Source organism: Hippichthys cyanospilos, chromosome 19 (assembly GCF_059441005.1).
Source record: "Hippichthys cyanospilos isolate Australia breed blue-spotted pipefish chromosome 19, RoL_Hcya_1.0, whole genome shotgun sequence".
Classification (NCBI taxonomy): domain Eukaryota; kingdom Metazoa; phylum Chordata; class Actinopteri; order Syngnathiformes; family Syngnathidae; genus Hippichthys; species Hippichthys cyanospilos.
Genome location: NC_142387.1, coordinates 7997463 through 8019435, shown reverse-complemented (window position 1 = coordinate 8019435; position 21973 = coordinate 7997463). Strand labels below are relative to the sequence as shown.

The 21973-nt window shown below is 38.6% G+C and overlaps 1 protein-coding gene across 10 annotated transcripts in view; it reads right to left on the bottom strand.

The window, feature by feature from the left end:
• The window catches only part of LOC148407784 (uncharacterized), a 227954-nt gene that overhangs the window by 169213 nt on the left and 36768 nt on the right, over positions 1-21973 (bottom strand). For 2 of the 10 annotated variants that reach the window (XR_015863638.1, XR_015863639.1), the window contains exons 2-6: positions 17410-17468; positions 17217-17284; positions 15708-15766; positions 2140-2203; positions 1915-2025 (exon numbers count right to left, since the gene is read on the bottom strand). The exons of 4 other annotated variants lie outside the window; for them this stretch is intronic. Coding sequence is in view for 2 of the 6 variants with exons in the window: in XM_088402152.1 (XP_088258278.1) it covers positions 17380-17436 (57 nt within the window). In the remaining 4 variants the exon portion in view is untranslated. Of the gene's footprint in view, positions 1-1914; positions 2026-2139; positions 2204-15707; positions 15767-17216; positions 17285-17379; positions 17469-21973 lie in introns of all 10 variants that reach the window. 4 more of the 10 variants (XM_088402152.1, XM_088402153.1, XR_015863636.1 and 1 more) reach the window with 3 other exon arrangements.

The following is a 21973-nucleotide window of genomic DNA, read 5'->3' as shown; positions in this document are numbered from 1 at the left end:
TGTAGAATTCTCTTTGACAGTGCTCGTGTTGCACGAGTAGATCAGTCAAGTCAAAGATTTATAACACACTTCCTCGTAGTTCAGCCCGAAGCCTTTCCAGCAAGCTCATCCCCAAAGGAAATGTAATATATTCAGAGATGATATACTAGTTTAAAGTTATGTGTCCATCACGTTGAGGAACAAGGAAACAGCATTGTCATGTTTCTTACTTTACTTATTTTGCGATTTTCAACAGCGAAAAGTTGATATTGTGTCTATAAATAACTCATTCAATCAATGCAGACCTTTTCCAGAAAACAAGGTGGCTATTACATGCAATTTTTCTGACATGCATGAATGACTGACTACCAAAGCATGAGATGAAATCCAGCCGTATGACAGCTTTCTGCTTTTGTCGATTTCTCAGAATGAACATCACACAACAAGAAAATATATACATCAGGTTTTTTGAAATGACTCACTGAGAATCTTCCTGGAAGATTACCCTTTATTAGTCATACAAGGAGCCTTTCTGCTCAATCAGAATTTAAATTCATGATACCTTTTGGATAAAAGACATGTATGATGAAAATGGCATCTTTTTAATAGATTCATGGCAAAGATTTGTAAATGCGCTGCAAGATCCAAGGCAAGACGAGAAGTGTCTTTGAATCGGTATTGGGGACATGTAAACAGTCATTATAATAAGTCGGGAATGCTATTCAAGCTATTCAGCTGCCTGGTGGAAGGAGCACCCCTTGCCAATGTCGAAACAAGCAATGCAAAGCTTGTCACCAGAAAAAAAAAGACAAATTCAAAACTGTTGGAAAGAACTTTACATGCACTGCTCCTCATACGCGCGCACGCACACACACCTATTCAGATTGTGTGAAAGTGAAGGGTCCACTCTAGCTCGTGGTGATAATTTTGTTTCTCTTTTCTGAGTTTTCTATGGCAGATGTGCTGGTGCTGTAAAAGCGGAAGGGATGCATTGGGGGCTTGTTAATTAGCAGAGTGTTTTGAAAGGCCTCGCATACCGCCTTGGCTGGCAGGTTGGCAGCACCTGATTAGTGGGGAATAGCGAAGCGCTGAGACGATGCTCTAGTTCCCCAAAATAAAGAGGAGAAACATTCACTCACACTCACGCACACATACACACATAGGGAGCCCATATGCTGGCCTCATTTTTTTTCACTCGTCTTCACCTGACAAATTGCATTCACGCTATGAAAAAGAAAAAGGGAGGGAATACATATGTCTAAAGCAACTGTTGGAGCTGAAAACGGTAAATTTCTATGCAACATTGTTTTCCTGCGTAAAGCATGCTAGCTTGATTTTCCTCAAATAGTTTTAAAGTTTACAAAGTTGAAGAACTTGTCAGTTTGGTATAATTAGAACACAGTGCGGCGTATTTTGACATCCCGATAAATCTTCCTCCAATGGCCACAACATTAGGTATGCCTTGAAATATGTTACTATTTTGACACAATCACATAGGTTTCTTCATGTATTGTGCAATCTTTGATCAAAGTGGACTTTCGTCCTGTTTTCTACAGGAAACTATCCTGTTTATATTGTAAATAGACAGTGAAAGAAATATCTGATTATGATTAAATACAACAGTTGAATTGCCTTTGGAACTGTGTGGAGACACAGTTGGAGGCTACAGAAGAATAGGTACAAATAAATAAATTAATTAATAAACACAATCATACACACTGTCTTATATATTATAGATTATTATATTGTAGATTATATTTTAGTTTGATATAAATACTCAAACATACAAATGGCACCAATATAATAATAATAATAATAAAGATGAATATACGTCACGTCACGGCACGTCAAACCAAATGATAATTCAATATACAGTCTTGAGATAATACAGGTCCAACAACAAATATGATTTCATTTGTGCGGAACTGTACTCACGTGTTTCAAAATCAAATGTTCTATGCGAACCGGAACTACCCCCAACTTGCTGTTGTTAAGTCAAGTCTCCCTTCCAAACGTTTCATCCCAGTTGTGCTCAGAAGGACAAAACTGAAAGTGCAATAAGATTGATAACCCATAATAATTAATAATAATCATTCATTTATCATGTAAATAAATGATAGGTTGCACTTTAAAGTGTATATTATACAGGTGGCTTCTCACCTGACAGATCATCCACACCAACCTTTCACCTGTCAGCTGGGATAGGCACCAGCTCACCTCTACCCTTCAAGAGAACAAAAATTGCAGAATATTAATGAAAGGATTATACATTGCGCAAGTCATTAAGCAATTACTCTGCTTCCCTAAGTGAAAAAGTATGCTGTTGCGTATTAGTGGCTGAGAACACGTAAATAAACAAAAAGATGGTGAAACCACCTTGAATAAGTGAGTCAACAGGTTTTTAGGACTCATTTATTTGTTCACCGTCAGTGAATGAGGTCCAGTTGTCCCTCAGGGTTCTATGATTTTCGAATATTTGTGTTTGTGGAGCACGTTTCTATCCCAGTGCTGCACTCTGTGTCTGGACCACCATGTGGAACCTTTTCTCATGGGAATTAAAGCAAGTATTCATTACAACAATCTGAGCCTAATAACTTTCAAAGACTTTTTTTAATGATCATGTATATCTTGTAACTCGATATTAATTCATGAGAAGGAGAATCTGGACTCAGAGGCTGACAGGGCATTAAAGTGGAAATGTAGAAATTCATTTGACAAAAAAAAAAAAAAAAAATCAAATTAAACCAGAATTTGGAAAACTAGACTCGGAAACTAAACTAGACAATTAAGATGGCTTGACATGATAGCTTGAGAGCCTGACTTGATGTTCTGATGTGTCTGAAATCTAAAGAACCATAGCGATTGCTGATACATCAAGGAACTAACCACTCTCAACAGTGAATATAGGAACCTATATGATAAGACTGAACGATTTTAAAGAAAAAAATAGTTTTCCTGACACATATAAATATTTGCAATTTTCTATTTTCAATTCAAGCTTCAGTACAATAGTAAAAATAAAATAGTAAAAATAATAATACTACAAAAACTAAATCCAACAAAACCATCTCACAATTCTGTATTCTGTAGTATAAAAGCGTACATTGCTGATATTTAACTTACTTTTGACTTCAAATTATTGGTCATGGCTGACATCGGCCGTTGTTGTTTTTGGCAAAAGTTCTAAAATCCTGATGTGGCCTTCATATTATTTTTTTTATTGAGTTACACGTAAATTCTGATGCAATTTTTTGGTTATAGGTGACAGCTCTTTGCCCTGGCTGACACATTTGAAGTTTTTTGCAGAGCAAGATAGCTTTGCGCCTAGCGTTGCGCAGCAGCCGCGAAAGAAGTTACTTTCGAGAGTGGTTGACAGTGTGACATACACGCTGTGTTCTTTTTTTTTGGTTTGTTTGTTTGTTTTTTGTTTTACCAGTTTGGAGCTAGTTCATGTCACCTGTCCACAGGAGCATCTCACTAATTGGTTAGCTTGAGAAATAGGAGGCCTTAAAGATAAATAAATAAATGAATAAATGAATGAATAAATAAATAAATAAATAAAGATGCAGCTCTTGAAAGAGTGCTGTCTGAGATCATGATTTTGTCCCCAACACGATTGATGACAAAGGGTATAAATACATAAAAATGACCATGACGACAAAGGTGACAAACACATAGCAAATATAGCATAGCAATTCCATTGCAAGAGAAGCCAGAAAGGCTTGTTTGGAATGACACCGTGAAGTGAAAGTATAGACCGTAGAGACACATCTATGGAGCTTGCCAGATGGGGACTCCAGCTCTGGGGTGGTATAGGTTACGAGAACCTCCTTTTCACTAGCCCTGGGTTCAACTAATGGACATCTGTCACAGTCCCACGACAGCAGCCCCAGCCAGTGTTAGCGGTGTTAATGAAATATGTATGAAACAAGGATGTTGAGCACTGGGCTCGGCGTTCCTAATCAATGATTCGATCCAGTGGCACACGCTGTGCAGAATACATTTATTATACAGTATCTTTTCACGCAGTCAATTTTATGCATTCGGATTCCACCTCCAGTCGTACAACATTAAAATGGTGCAGAGCAGGAATTGTGTTTAAAATTTAAAGCTGTGTTGCCCCGAGCTACATGGCTACCTCTCACTGTCATCCGTGGATTGTTGGAAGGTGATCTATCCCCGCGACCTCTCCCCTTCAGTTTTTTTTTCTTATATATTAATTCAATCAACCGCATTTGCTGCAAAGCAATTAGATCTGTTTTTTTTTTCTTCTAATTGCAATAGGAAATCAAGTGTCCTGCATGGCGAGTTGCGGTTAAGTGACCTGAGCAGCAGCGCCTGCCAAAGGCAAAGCGGGCTAATGTAAAGCAAATCCTGTACCTGGGGAGCACCAACTATTCAGGCTAATCCACTCGCCTTGAGGCTGCTGCTTAATAGGGGCACCATGGGCCTAGTCATTGTCCTCTCTTGCACCCTACTCCATTCTGCAAAACAAACCGCTGTAAATATTTATCTGAAGCATATTGTGAGATTTTGAATCAGTCAAAACATGATAAAAGCTATTTTTATAACAGCGTTTTCCTTTCGACAGTAGGTTCGCATTAAAGGCAACAAAATAAAAAATATCCTCCTGATACCCAGCTTATACATTTGTGTCCACTGTTGAGTCCATTTTGTCTCACCAAGACAGCAAATTAATTGCATCATCAAAAAATCACTGATTACTTTAAGAACTAAAGTGATTACATACTTTAGGTACTAAGGTAGCCCAAGTAGTGATGACTTCAATCTATAAAGTAAAGGAATCATTTAATACTCAATTATCTAAATTGTTGCCTTGTTAACACTAACTTGAAAAAGAAGTAATGAAGACAATATGAATGAAAAAAAACCAACAAAAACATATTATTAGTGTAATTATTAGTCTGACTGTCCATTTTCAGGAAAGGATTTTCAAATCATTTATAGTTTTAACTCTTTAGGTGGAATATATGTTTCAGTGAAATACGGTTTTCTCTTTTTGTATCACTATTTCAAAAGGTTGAAGCTAGAAAATGGTGAGTAATATATATAACTCCTAAAATTAGCATAGATGTAACAATAGCTATGGCCGTCAAAGAAATGCAACTTTAACAAATTGATTGATAAAACATGCACATAACTGTCCACGACATTAAACACAGGCAAAGGCATTTGCTTGTGTTTTAAAATTTGGTTCCTCATCCAAAGTGGACAAAATGAATAGGCTGTGTCTCAGGAGGATCTGACTGAAGGGAAAAGGCGAATCCAGCGGTAGATTGCGGCGGTTGTATTATCAAACGCACTTTTTTCCACAGACCTGTCATTTGGCACCAGCTAACGGGGGAGCAATAGCAGCTGTCAGCCGCAGCCCTTTACATATCTATCCTCCCAATACATCTCATTGGATGCAATTCATTTCACCTGAGGCACTTTTGTCATTCCACACAGATTCCTTCACTACGGACGTGTGTGTGCCTCGCATGTGTCGTTGGGTTTATTTTTGAGTGTCTGCTACATGTGCATACAAACAGTATGTCTCCAGGTTTCCCTCTGCCCTTGCTGTGCACTCATGCATCACATACGTGCGAGTGCAAAAGCACTGTGTATTTACACACATGTTTACCCCTGCTGCCATGGGAGCCTGCAGTACGCCAGAGGCTGTTGGGGTTACACAGCAGGGGATCAAGTTGGTGAAGGGCTGCCTCAGTAAACTCACTGATTATATGTACCATTAATTCACACCCCCTTGACCTTACTGCTCAATTTATAAGCCATCGCTCATAGCAAACGGCATGGATAGAAGAGGCTCATACATCCTAATCTGTGCCTGACACACGCCGTAGCTCCAGGCAACTCACGTTGAGTCAGTCCGTATTTAATATTTACACCCAGTAAGATTTTTTTTAGCAATTCAAAATCACCCAACCGAAAAGTTATATTTTCAAAAACATCCTATTACATGCGGTAATTTGTTTCTCTGCAACATTCTGCATAGAGTTTGTGATTTATAATGCAGTATATGCTCCATACTCAATAGGTGAAAATCCATGATGTACATTTAGATTTATTAACTCATTAAATTCCAAATATATACTGCCACATGTTTTATGAGTCCAGACATTCAACCCTAGGCACCCAAACACACCTAAGGACAATTTAGAGTGTCTGGAGAGAACCTACGTGGGCAGGATGAGAACATGCAAACTCTACACACAGGATAGGCAAAACGAACTAGAATTGAACTTGCCGCTTATCCTCACAAGGGTCGCAGGCTTGCTGGCGCCTATCTCCGCTGACTTCGGGCAAGCAGTAGGCGGGGGAGACCCTGGACTGGACAATATAGTACAGTGGACCCCCGGTTCACGACGTCCCTGCCTTACATGTTTTTCAGCTTACGACGTGGACTGCGACATTTTTCGTCCCCTCTTTACGATATTTTTCCCGCTTTATGACAAAAACAACTATCATGACCCTAGGGGGTGGCTGTATTTGTGTTGTTTTGTCTCCATCTTCAGGCGTTTTTAGGTATTTGCTATTGGTCTGCGTCACAACTCCCTTAGATACTGGTATGCTATTGGTCCGCTTCACGGGCAAAATGGCGGCATGCTACATGGGGACTGGCTCTTGTCTTGAGTGCTTAAAATAACTATTTATTGTGCATTTTACTGGTTAATTTTTAATTTGAATGGGTTAGTCATGGGTCCCAAGATTGCTAGTTATGTTAAAGAGAGAAGAAGATTATTTACATGGAAATGAAGCTAGAGATAATCAAGAAATACCAAGAAGGCTAAACTAGCCTAACCTAGGCTACCCTCACTAGGGAATATGACCACAATAAATCTTTTGTGATGTTATTTGATTGTATCCAATTCTCTCCGAGTGCTCTCTCTCTCTCTCTCTCTCTCTCTCTCTCTCTCTCTCTATATATATACAGTATATATATATATATATATATATATATATATATATATACAGTATATATATATATATATATATATATATATATATATATATATATATATATATATATATATACAGTATATATATATATATATATATATATATATATATATATATATATATATATATATATATATATATATATATATATATATAGCACTCGGAGAGAGCCCACGCAGGCTCGGGGTGAATATGCAAACTCCACACAAGAAGGCCGAAGCCCTGTGGATTTGTACTGGGACCTTTGAACTGTGAGGCAGACGAGCTATTCATTGCGCCACCGAGCCGCCCCTATGTGAAAATCCATTACAAACATTTGGATGCATTAACTCATTAATTAAATCTCAAATATACATTTAATGAGTTTTAATGAGGGTCAAGAGGTTGCATTGACATTGAAGCAATATCCCATCACCCTCCTTTTCTCTAACCCACAGACACCACCAGTGTGGATGACACTCCCACAAACAGGCAGGCCATAGGTGGACAGCCCTTGCGGGTGCATTCTTCAGGCTAAACTGAAGGTGTGTGAGCTTGTCATGTTCCGTGCAGACAGCTAATTATTCCAGTCTACAAGGCTTGTGTTTGACTGTCAGCTACCTGTCTGGGCTGCCAACTGATGCCACAGGACTGTGTGGAGACAAAGTTTGCAAGGGGTGGGAGGGAGAAAAATGTGGGCATGTGCATAAAAATAAGTGATCTTCCAATTTGTCTTTGCTTCTCCACCTTCTATCTTTAACTCTCTCTCTGCAGAAACCTCTTTGTGAAGACATCTGTCTGTTTCAGCCGCCTCGTATTTCCACATTCATGAAGCTGTAGAGTGAAAAATAAAATCGAGAGACACCGGCAGAAATAAAGAGTCACTTTCGGTAAAATGTAGGCCCTCTGCACAGATAGCCAACTAAACATAGCCTGCTTGGTTCAACATCAACTTCAATTTGGGGAACCTCAGAGTATTTTGTTCCTGCATGTAGCAATTAGGATGTCAAATCAAACTTGGAAAGGCAAACAGCAGAGCAAGCCTCCATGCTGCTATTTCGAGCTACCGCGTCTCTGTCTCAAGCGCTCGCACACACACAGCAGGAGCTCTCCCACTCGCACACAGCCAGCTCGAACGCCTGTCGATGATACAACATTTTTCAGTGAGAAAGCTCCTCTATCCCTCACGCGGACGCACACAAACACAGTGTCATGGAAATGATCACATCCCCAAACAATTCTTGAGTTCCTGACCCAGTAATCCAAGGAGCCATAAATCGAGGGTTTCAGAGAGCAGCTGACCTTTGACCCTTCCAACAGCAGACCCGTCCTTACTGTCAGTCAGCTCTTTATCTCCCTCTGACCTCTAAACATTACCCAGACAACAACAGGGCAAAGCCAGCATCTCTATTCATTCAATTGTTGTAAACAAAGTTTCTCACCATGACATCAATATATTTTCCGGTCAGATATACTCATCATTAGAAATGTAAGCATTGTGTCTTTCAGTTAAACCTACACAGCCAAATGCATCTTGTTATCTTATTCAAACTTCTCAGGACTGGCTACCAGTCCAGGGTGTACCCCACCTCTTACCAAAGCTCACCCATAGCTGTAAAAAGTACATAGGAGAGAGCACGCGCGAGAGAGAGAGAGAGAGAGAGAGAGAGAGAGCCCAAGCCCAAAGTTGAGGTGCTAAAAAAGATTAATCATTCTTATTATTATTATTATTATTATTATTATTATTATTATTGTTGTTGTTGTTGTTGATAATAAAGCTCTGTGACTGGTTTGTCTCTTTAAGAGCACATTGAACATAAAGCACAACCACTTGAAGGCAATGTCTCCATTTTGCCACTGACTCTTTTATTTAAAGCTTCCTTTCCCCTTTCAACTTCAAACACTGTAATTTATAATTGCTTAAATCTCACTGAAATGACTGTAATGACAGACCAATTCTCTGAAATGACAGCATTTGAGTGTACTTTGTGTGAAAGAAACATTTAACAATTTTAACCAGTGCTAGCATGTCACTAGCAATGCCAGTACTTTTTTTTTTTTTTAATACATAAGGCATTTTCCAAAACAGCCACTAAATGGAACAGGCACCCTGCTGTTTGTCTGCAAAGAGGGAGACGCTTGAGAATTTGGAGGCGAGCAGGGCCACCAAGGGACATTGCACTCACTCTGGGTCACTGCCTCTGGGGTCAATCTGCTCCTCCCCTGTTGGTCCCCTTTCAACCTACAAAATGCCATGAGTAACACTATTTCTCAACAGCAAACGGATCAACAGGTCTATCTTGACAAGGCCCTTAATCTGGTTTTGAGAACCGTAATCTTATTTCCTATCTGAAAACGGGACGTGTCTGGATAATATATATATTAGCAATAGTTCTGTATTTGTCCCTACAGTCTGGCCGGTAAAAGTAAGCTAACATTGTTTATTTTGTTGGTATAATATCATAGACACATTCAATTATAAAATGCTTACTGCTGGTATTGCACAAGGGAAAAGGAAAAAAAAGTTGAAAAGCACTAAAAATAGGGCACTGTGGTAATAATTGACAGCTATTTAAAAAAAAAAAGTTCCTAACCGTTATGATGTTTACACATTGTGAAGTGAATGGAGCTTGGCATTCTTCCCTAGCTTAGTACTGCTTATGTTGGAGGATATTATCCGCCTCTGTGAAGCCTCCTCCCAATGTGATGACAAGCTGCGGAGTAACCCCTCACACAGCTGGACGCTCGGGGCCCCAGACTTTAGAGGCGTGCGCCCGGCCCCTCGACAGAACCCACGCCAGTGTACAGTTTTGTAACTTTGCGCATTTTCCCCTCCCTCCCCACCTTGCCTCTGCGCTGCCGGTTTTTAACACTAATTTGCAAGGCTGTCAGCATTCAAGAAATAAAGCTCCATTTTGACCGACGGTGTCAGAGGCATTCGTATTACAATGTTTATATTTTGACTTACCTTTCTCACCTCTGCCTAACATACATGTTTTGGAATGTATGAGGAAGCTAGAGCACCCCCCCCCCCAAACACACACACACACACACACACACACACACACTGGTATTAACAAACTCCAAACTGATAGGCTAGTGGCGATTCAACCTTTTAGAATTTTGAAGCTCCTTCTAACCACTAGTGCAATATGCTACCCACTTTATAAACAGTTTAAAAATTGCAGTAGAAAACAAAAACAAAAGAAAAACAAAAATGCATCGTTCAGCATACTGATATCGACAACAAAAGTGGTGTTGAACATCAAGTAATTAGGTGATGTCAGTCAGTGAAAAGAGTGACTACATGCAATTCATATTCGGGTTAAGGTCAGAAAAATCACTATTTACGTTCTTTAGCAAAAGTGGTTTTATTAATTGTGTTATCCCATTTAAAATCGCAATGAACTGATAACACCATGACACAAATATAGTACACACTTCTTACATTTTACGGTTAATAAAATACTATACGATATTTATCTCACTAATCACAATAAGAAAGTAATTGGCCTCTTGCTCGCTCAAAAAGTTTAGCTTTAAGCTGCAGCTGAGTTTGACCCCGTGTGTTTATACCTCGGAAAAGTCAACATATTCGAGTGAGGCTCTCTTTGTGGCAACTCAACGCGGGTGAAATTTACTTCTCCTTCTTCTTCTCCTTTCTTTCCCTCTCTTAATCGTCATGGCAAGTTTAAAGGGCATAGCAGCACATATAAGTAATTTTGTACCAAAAAGATTCCTTGTAGATAGAGCAAACCAACCGATAACACCAGCAAGACCAGTTTTTAGCAGGGTAAGTGATACTTGACTTCCACTGACTGCAACGCAACCTTACATGGCCGTCATAGCAGTTGACAGTAGACTACTAATTCATCAACTGACGACAAAAAAAATCAGGAGCACCTGGGGATTCAAGATCTTGCTCAAGGATATTTCGACGGTGTTTCTAGGATCTGGGATCGAACCCACAACCTTCGGGTTCTAAAACAAGCACATCTTCAAACACCTTTCCGGGTACGAGTTTGGAAATGACCAAGGTTTAAGGCTACCATCATTAGTTTATTTCTTTGGATATACTTGAGTGTTGGAAAAGAATATCAGTGAAGAAATTGCAAATCCGAGATAGCTACCAGTGAGGCGCACTGTTGCCCTCAATGCTGACTTACTGTTGACCTGTAAAAAACCATGACTGATACACACTCTAGTGACCTGCGCTTTTACAGAGAAACAGTAGCTCCCCAATTGCTTTTGAGGGACACCAAAGTTCTGATGGAATAATAACTGACCGGTTGTTGTTTCTACTATGAAAGAATAGTAGAAAATTTAGAACAAGACAGGGGTAAAATGAGGAGAGGGGGGAAGCAAGGGCGAACGAAAAGGGGGGTCATAAGGCCAGTGCAGGGCGTTCCCAGTCAGCGCTGTGTAAACAGGCTTCCTCCTGGAGTGGACAGGTTGCAGGGGAGCGGGGAGGGGGAGGGGGGGGGGGGGGCCTTCCACGGGCCACTGAGGCTGTCAGCGGAGTAGATAACTGATGGCAGGAATGTGGCATTTGTTCTCAAAAAGAGAGAACAGGACGACGAGAGGGGAGAGCGGGAAGGGGGAGGAGCTCAACTAGTGGCAGAAAGTGGGGGCCACCAATTAACATCTACTTGATGCATTCATACAGCCGGGCCTCTGGCTTCTTAAGAACTGCAGCTGCATTTGTGCTGGCAGGCAGCTCCCTGCCCTCACTGGCCCCATACGCTCGCTTAACGACACAAAAACAACATGACCATACACTACTCTCCTTGTCTCAGAGTTTAGTCATTACTCTGGAGACCTTTACTCATCTGGTGATCGTTTAACAGGGTTAATCTTGATTTTCAATTCATTACCTCTCCCATAGTATCGGTTGATCGCCATTAACAATGTAGTCCAAAAATTGACCGATGCCTTTTCCCTCTGGTTTGGACGTAAAGTAGCTCGGCATGCCTATCCATCTTGTCTCACAGAGCTTGGGACACTGGGACATCACAAATATTTTTTCCTCAGCTCCTGTTGTGATATCAGTTGCTGTGCAGTAGATATGGTCATGTATCTGTTATCTTGGTCATTGTTTATGTATTTGTTACCTTTAAGCCCCTATCATAGTGATGGTTTGGTGAAGGTTTGGAGAAAGTTTGCGACCTTGAACAAACACTGATGAGATCAAAAGAGCTGCTACCTTTGCCATCACTCGCCAACGTTCGTCTCTCAGTAGGTCAGGTGCTTTACCATACACAGTCGGAGCTTGCAAACTTGTGTCTAACACTAACTCGAGGTTCTTAGTAAGATGGTCCAAATTTCAAGTCAAGTACTTGAGCTATCATCTCAAGCTGTCTTTGCAGTTTTTTCTCTGATATTTTAGTCTGGTTTTAAGAGTATTCTAGTTGTGGTTACATTGGATTTTTGTCTTGTATGCTTCTGGGTCCAAATACGTGACAATTACTCCATCTTCTCTTTACTGTACAAGTTACTCTGAAAAAATCTTGATGCTATTATATATGAACTCACACCTCTCTTCCATTTGGAGGCGTCTATTGTTACACCAGAAAACCACAAACATACTGAATTGAATCACACCATGTTACAACATACACAACAAATGCTAAATGCAGTGTGAAAAGTCCTCAGACACAATTTTGTAATTCAATGATTCATATGAACGTTTAAGGGTATTCAAGGTCAGCGCTTTAAATGCAATCTTCATAGGTACCTAATACCTGAAAGTTTTCAAACTTACACTCCGTCCATAGTTTGTCAGCACAATATCAAGTAGTGCTGCTTCAGCACACTCCTTATTAATTCTAATCTCACCCCCTAACAGTATGAAGGTTTCCTTATCATCAGCTGTTTTTTTAAAGCCTTGTTCCGCTGAAGAACTTGACATTAATTGTGCTTGTAGGTGGCAGCGGTGACGTGATCCTATAGTCAAGTTCTGTCTGCAGTCTCAGTGTGTGTCCAGCAACCTGAGGACTCTCGTTGCCCTCTGATCCCAAAGCAGTTCTGAGCCTGTCCACACATCAGTAGCATATAGTGTGGAAATTGTTTGAGCTGACCTCAAGTCTGCATTTTAAAGAAGCTCAGAGGTCTCACTCAGCACCATCCATCTGCAAGGAGAAGCCATCCTTGTGTTTGACCCTCCTTTTTACACCACCCGCCGTGGTGGCCTTTGAGGCCAAGTGAAGTGTAAACAAATCCAATATACGCTGCATTGTAAGGCACCCCGAGGATCCCAAAGAAGTAACTCCAGAGGTACAAATCACTTCAGGTCACGGTTTGCTTGCTTTTTCTTACTCTATTTCCCTGGGGCTACACAGCCAGCACCACCATCATACACGTTTATTTACATTTGGACTTCTTAGATTGATTGAATGGGCCCCTTTTGGGTTTAGACCTCTGCTGGCCTGCTTAGTGGTAAACCAGGACATCTTTATACTCTGAAGGAATGCTGCACACACCCCATTCCTTGCCTCGGTGTGATATCTTACTCGAGCGAGTGAAGTCATGATGCTCCCTAAACTTTGGGAAATTACAATCACAGTTAATTAAACTCTGATGACTTTGTTAAAAAAAAAAAAAAACTTGTCGGAAACTGTATATCCACAAGCATGCTCAAGCTTATTCATCACGATCGTGAGTTATACATGGACATAATTATTACCCCAGTCACTACAAGCTCTGTAACAATGGATAAGCTGAGACACATCCTATTAATTTGAGTCTTCTGCCGTATCCATTTTGTTTAAGCATTACAATAAAGTTAATTGCATTCCTACCCAAACACATGAGACATTATTGGAAAGGCCAGGAATTCCAGTGTTGAGAATACTAGGACACTAGTAAGGTAGCTCAAAGGAGACAAAAGATACAGACAAAGAAAAGCATACACAACAATGGACACAAAAGAATAGGCTATGTTTCAGGAGGATATAGCTACTACCTCATCAACACAAAAAATAGACATGCTGAGATCCAGAATACAGCTACAAAATAACAAATATTTTAACATGATATACGATGAATTGACCTGTGCTTTGAGGACAAAAAAATTGAGAGGTGGAAAACGGTGTGTATCCTCCCAGCTTCTCAGATGGAGTGCATTGGCACTGTGCCTATTGTTCCAATATCGTATCTACAAGAAGTAAAACACTGTAAAAAAAAGTTTTTGTTCACTTCAAAACCACGATTCTTTAAAAAGCTGCATATACACTTGACTCGCATTGGAAAGTGATATAGGGCCAAAAATGTCACCCGATTTCCTAAAATGCTCTTGTCGGGACCTGCTGCGTTACACATCTCGTACCATATGTTAATATTTGGCAAAGTTACAATCGCCCGCAGTGCAATCGTTGAACAGTCATCCCCTCCAACATACTTATAGATTTGAGGCTATTTTTTTTCTTTTTACCCTGGAACCGAGCACAGTGTTGAGTAAATAGCAGCAAGCAAACTTTGCTGCGGGTCAGCGGGACATAGGACAACTATCCATATCCTGGACAACACCCTCTCCTGACCTGTCAGGCACTTATCAGGTCATCGTGGGTTCAGCCTCGGGGTGTAGCCCACTGACTGTCTGCTTGCTTCATACGGTATTAGGGAAGCCATGAGGAATGTGTCATGTTGTGTTGTGAGGTAGAGAAAAACAAGCGTACTCGATGCCTAATGGCATGGGCAGACATCACCGCATTTAACTACAGGTTATTATGAGTCTAATTTTTCATTGATATGGAAAGTACAATACTGACAGCCATCTTCCTGGGAAGTCTGAGAAGAGAAGCAATGACAAAGGTGTGTGTCTGTGTGCGTGTTTGAAAGCAACAACATACAAGCATCTGCCTGCACACGAATAAGAGATTGCTGAATGGTCCAATGACTCTATTCAGCCAAATATGAAGACGAGTACTTGTAGATGGCAGTTGCTCCAGATGCATATCGCTTCAGTTGACTTTTGGGGTAATTGGGTTTGACACCGCTCTGAGAATGATTGCCGCAAAACTCGTGTAAGCAGCGTAGCAGGCTGACTGGGAGCATTGTTTAAGGAGGCAGCAGGAAAATACTCTTCAAGCATGGCGGTATGATTACCATCTGTGCTTCCCAGCCTTTTTTGTCCATCCTGTCATATGTTCTAAACTTGTCCATTTATTTATTTAACAATTAGGATTCTTGGAGGGCTGACAGATTGAGCCTGTCCAGGCAGACAGCCACACATAATGGTGGATGAATGTGTGGATGCTGAGAGTTGAGCATTATGAGCTAAAATTGATCAAATATTTCCTGAATATTAGGTTAATATGTCAAAATATATCAATTTAGAGTGATGAACAGAAAACAATAATGCATTAGTGATGTTATGCTAGCTATAGAGTCAGAAATTCAATTGAAGTTACGTATTCATATCTTTTTTAATATTTGTTTTTGCATGTTAGACTAAACAAGTGTCTAATATGGCTTGTACTGTAAGAAAGAGTAATCACTTACTTTGAGCAAGTAATTATTACCGAAATTATTTACTTTAAACACGAAAGTAATTCATTACTTTGGGTACCTTAGTCCCAAAAGTAATTAATTACTTAATTAGTTCAGTACCCAAAATAATCATTTACTTTAGTATTTGTTACTTAAAGTGATTAAATACTTTGATACTTAATGACCAAGGGTAACTGATTAGTTTAGTACTTTAGTATTTACACTGAAAACACACTTTCGTAATTTTGGTACCTAAAGCAATAGATTACCATTCTACCTACCTCAATTACTTTATTCTTCTCAATTCACCAGCCATTTTAGACTCTCCTTTGGCCAAACACTAAAAGAAAAAAAAAAAGAAAAATATTTACATATTCTGGGTACTTGTGATTGGATGTGGTTAATTTATGTCCTGCACTGCAACTCCAGCTTTAGCTGCGTGATGACGTCAGTAGCAACAGCTGGTGCCATGTATTTCCCAACACAATATGATGGACAAAAGTGAGTGTTGAGTGTTAAACTTCACACTCGTGTCCTGATGTTACAACATTCCCAAAAAAACAGGCGCCATACCGCTTCTGTTATGGCTCTGATAGTACCTTTTGGCAAACACCACCCACACTGGAGTCTAGTGTCTGGAGTCAGCTACTGGTCAGTTTACTTAATGTTTGGATGGATAATTTTGTGACAATTTTTTTAAAGTGTTCTCCTGTCTCATATTGCATCAAGCCAGTTTCACATCATTTTAACATTTACTTTTTTGTTTGAGATTTATAGTCGGGTTGTTTATGAGACTGATATTAAAGTGTCTTAACATCAGGTATAAAAAATATACATAAATAACAGGGTTGGCCTTGGTTTTCTCATAGTCTCTTGTTAAATTCCTGATGCATGTCCAGTAGGATTGGACAAAAACATGTTCTACGGCCTTTACAAACAAAAAGATGTTTCACATGTGTTTGTAATCCAACAAGCAGGATGCACAAATTTGAACGTTCCCAAATAAATCAGGAAGACAGGACAACTTTTGTTAGTTATCAAAGTTACACATTCATATCTGAACAAGGCAGGACCATGTCATTCCTTGACAAACGGAGGTTTTGCTAATCAGATGCTCCGTTTGTTATCCATGTTGGAATGTCGGGATTCAGACATGCGAAACGACATTTGCTGATTTCTGTCACGCTCCGGCACACTCCGCAAACCAATTAAATGAAAATGACAGTCTGAAGACTGATTTGTCATCTCTTCACCTCCATCTGCCAAGGATTAGCGCATGCATACCAGCAATGCTGTCATTGTTTGAACTGTGAACAAAGTTTCCTTATGTGTCTTGTACTTTTAAGTATGGTTTTAATAGACATAAGTGTACAAAAAAAAGTAAAAAAAAATCAACAAAATTTCACTTTATGAATTCTAATTTTTAACATTCTTAATTTAAAAAAAAAAATGCTGAACTTTGATCACAACTAGCAATGCTGTTACACACAAAAAATAATGATGGGACTGTATTACTAAATTCTGAGCAAAGCATATGCTCCTTTCAGTACTTTTCTCAAAAAATTGTTTTCATTGGATTCTGTGAAGAATAGAGACATTGTACGGCTGCAAGTAACAGTTGTTTTAATTAATATAGCTCATTGAATGCTCAACTCTCAGCATTATTAATATATCAGTTCGGCTATGAATTATAGGCTAATGTATTGATAACTGTTTTTTCATGATAAAAGCCGGTATCTGTAAGTTGATCATTGATTAGTTGTTGAATATTTAAAGAACTCATTCATTACCAAAGACATATGTTTCTGTCTTTTAAGAATCCTCATATGTAATCCGAAGTCTTTTGGGGAAGGAGGGTCTGAAAATGTATCGAAATTAATGAGTTAGTATTGTGCTTACGGAATACAATTAAAGTTTTTTTTTTTTCTTCTGAAGTAATCAATCATGCCTTACCTGTTTTCTGAGTTTGTGATTGGTTCTCACCTGTGCACCAAAGAACTGTGATGTCATTTTATTTGACAGAAAGTCAAAATGGTCACCCCCTGAAATGAATGAAAACAGATGGAGTTTGTCGCTTAATTCATATTTTACAAACACTGTATCAATAGTGATGCTGCGTTTAGTGTGGATGAACATGACACATTTAAAATTGTAACATATGTGATATTTGAAAAAAAATACTGTGCTAACTAGGTAGGAATGTTCAACTCAACATATAAATTGTGGCATTGGTTTTGAATGAGTTATTAACAATTGCACCTCTAGAATATTGCTAGAGCATTTTCAAACTGACAAAAAATAAGATGTCTACATTCTTCATACAAACAAAGTGTCAATGTTTCATTAGCATCAAGTGGAATACATGACAGCATTTATAATGTCCCCCATTGTGCTTTGGCCTTAACATCATATTATATATATATATATATATATATATATATATATATATATATATATATATATATATATAAAGCAAAAGTTTGCTTTTAACAAGTATACGTGTGCAGTGACAGCTTGAGAACTATTTCAACCTAGTGTCTGCAACTAATGGATAAGATGGATACTCCTCAATTATGCATTAAGAAGGCCAGTCAGCACCCCAGGGCCCCCTTACGCCTCCCTCCCTTGCACTCCCACCCTCAGTCCCACACACACACCCATATTGTACAGCCAAATACAGTGATGATGTTCCCTTTGCTCAAAGGTGAGTAAGGCCTATTGATTTGTAGACAGAAAGCCCCCACTTCTCATCTTCTCTGGCCCCAGCTGCAAAATGGATTGGGGCTGAAAAGGGTGGTAGTGGGGTGGGAAGAGAATGTGGTAGAAGGCTGTTACAAGGAGTAGGGGGTGTTGAAGGAGACATAGAGAAAGAGATAAACTGGTCCAAAAAAAAAGAGGTATCAGTCCTTTTGTTACTCTGTCAGCATCAGTGACGTCACCCCCCCACCCCCAGGACTGAGTGAGGAGGTGAAGAAAAATAGAGAACTTGAAAAAAAGTGGAATGTAACCTTCGCACTGTGAAAAAAGGAGAAAGTGTCCTTGGGAGCCCAAATAAATGCTTTTTTTTTTTTTTTAGATTGCAACAGTAATTTCTAGCACATTAAAATGAAAAGAATAATTAATAAACATGCAAAACCGTTAGAATGGTGTCAAAAACTTAGTTTATTAGTATAAACTAAGTTTACGACTTAACTAAGTCGGACTAAAACGTTGATATTTTGGCTATAATTAATTTTATATCTTAATTATTTATGTATTTATTCATCTACCATCAATACCTCTAAAAAACCGAAGATGACATCACATACTGTATACTCTGGGCTCAGGTGACAACCAATCACAGCTCAGCTTGTGAAGGTCACATAACCAAACCTAGAAAAATGTCGCGATTGGTTGATACCTGAACCTCGAGCACATGTGTATGTTTCATTTTTTAGCAATGGGAAAAGTGTTTTAAAGGTATTAACTGTACAGGAAAAAAGATAGTTCTCAAATTGACTGTGGACAAAAATTTAACTTTTGACTGCATGTGCAGTTACAGATCCCTTTATTTAAATGCTAAATGAAAGACTGGACACACACATACTAAGTATGGAATGTGTATTTGTGGGAGGAATTTTTGAGTGTTTTTGTAAGGATAAAAGGACAATCAAGAGTCAAAAAATAACTACAGTAAAGGGATGTTCAAAATGTAATTGTAAATCTGGTTCATGGTCTTTGAATCGTTTTCAAAAACTAAGCCTAAAAGTTTCAACTAAAAATGCCTTTGGTCTTTAGTGTTACAAGCATATAATCCCCAAAAATATTTACAGTAATCCAATATTATATCACAATTTGATATGTTTATTCCTTTTTTTTTTTTTGGTCTGGTTAAATATGTTTTGGGTTTCACAATAAATGCTTGGAAAAGGGCTGAAATATCTTGCGAGTTAAACGACGTGCCTTCAGATGAAAACAAATGTTGTGGATGCACACCCGGAGTTATGTTGTAACTCTAGCCACAAACCATAGAACCAACCACCACATGCTACTGTGTTCTCTGCCGACTTTTAATCTAGATTTGAAATATGTTTGTGTGTGTGTGTTTTCACTCAAACATCTTGCTTTGCATGGGTGGGTTTCCTAAATTTGAATATTTCTTCTGGGCTGCCCAAGTCGTACATTGCCAATGCTCTTCTATCTGGAAGACATTTGAGAATTAACTTTGTTTTTCACATATTTAAATACTAGTTACTGTAGACATGTTGTCCATCTAGCTGTGCGAACGCTGAAAACATTCCCATATGTTAGTCTACCTTTATTTTAATGATTAGTAATATTTTTGTCATATTTTGGCATTTCATTTCTTTTACATTTCTAGAGATTCAAGCCATTTGTACTTCAGCGCGTTTCAAAAATTCACCCTTCACAGGCGATTATTTTTCGGATGCCTGCATCTAACAGTTTGTCCAATATTCAAGCTTTCTGAGCTGTTTTTTTTTCCTCATTCCCAATTCACATTTTCCCCTCAAATTCAACGTTTATCACAAAAATGGACATAATTTCCCAATGGGAAATGAAAAAAAAAATGTGATTCAAAGTTCTTAAATGTTCAGCTCAGCCACTTCACCGTGATGAATTTTCAACATTCCAACAGCACAAAAATTCAATTCCACCAGCAGTTTGCACATTTTTCACCAATATCACTGTTCTTATTTAACTATTTTTTGTCCACCTACCATGTACATTTTTCAGTCGTGTCACCTTTACAGTGTCAACATATTTCAAAAATTCACGCCTTATTGTTTTTTTCTCATTCCAAAATTTCACACTTTTCCAAACCTTCTACATTTTATACTCATGCGAATTTTCATTCATTTTCTTTGACACATTCAACATTTTAAATCACATTACTTCTACTTTTTGACTGAATTATACCATTCCAACTTTGAACTTTTCAGTTCATCTCTACCACAATTTTTTTTTTTTAATTTTACAAAATCTTTTCATTTCTTCCCCCCTAATATCCACATTTTTGGACTGATTCAATCCATTCTATATTTAAACTTTCCATTCCATCACCACTGCTGCAAAATTCAATATAAGGGAAATTTTCTCAGCATTCAAACACAATTTCTCCAGAAATTGCTTCATCTAACTGTAGCATAAAATGCATATGTTTTATTGGCATTGATATCAGATAAACAGCCAACACCAGTAAAGTGAAACAGAGCAGAACTGAGATAAAGAACATTGTCTCCCCATTTGTCTTTTCTCCATCCACCGATGGCTCCCCTAAGTGGACTCGCCATTGATAATTGCACAATGCTTCCCTTCCTGTGTAACAAAGGCTCCCCCAACCAGATGGCAAATTAATGCCAATTGTTCAAAAACAATGTAGACGTCTGATGACAGACGCTCAGGACGCACGCTGGAGACGAGAGCGAGGCAGTGTTTGGATAGGGTTTTTCCATTCAGACTCCTCCTGTGCTGCACGCCTGCACCGAGTGAGGGGTGACTCAGAATTAATATTAGTACTCAAGTCGTTTAACACACATCCAACACGTTTAAATTGCTCTTTGTCTTTCAGTGGTTTGATAGACAGCCCAGTTTAATGCATACATGCATTAAAGCACCACTGAATATAGCATATGGTATCTGGCTTATATCTCAAGCTCTAAGTGATTGCTTCATTTATTTTTTTTTTAACCGACTTGTCCCTCATGACTATGAGCGTCAAGTGATGCCAGAAATTAGATGGCTTTTTTAAACATATATATATATATATATATATATATATATATATATATATATATATATATATATATATATATATATATATACACACACACACACATATATATATATATATATATATATATATATATATATATATATATATATATATATATATATATATTTTTTTTTTTTTTTTTCCCCCATCAATAAACATTCTTCCTGGAAATGTCTATCTCATTTAACCCGTTTTGGGCAAGGAGCCATTTAGTCATTTCCATATTTCCACAACATTGATACAAGATCATTTGAAATATAATAGCACATAACTGTTTCACATACATTAAGATCAGAATCAATAGCTACCAAAATATCCGATAGTCTTAAATCTAAATTACTCATTTTGAGCGCAAAAAAGTCTAGTAGTTTATAGTCGGGTCCAACCGATGAAGCTCTTTTAGGCCGATTTGCCCCCAAAAAAAATACTGATTACCGATTAATCGGCCATTTAATTTTAAAAATGATGATGAAATAGCATATGTTTCCTCCTAATCCATTAGGTGTCAATTACATGCATATGTTCACTCTTCAAGTGAATCAGCCAGTCGATTAATCGGTCAGGCCCTAAGTTTTTATATGGACCTGAAACCCACATTCACAAACCACTATGACCTCAATGTTGTTTTTTTTTATGCAAGAAGACAGTTGTAGTCTTACGGCTAAAAATTAGACATATTTGCGCATTTCTGATATGTAACAGAGGCATGCACTATTTGTCATGTCTCCCCCCCCAATTCAACCCCTCACCCCCTTTCCGTCTCTCCCTACCTTA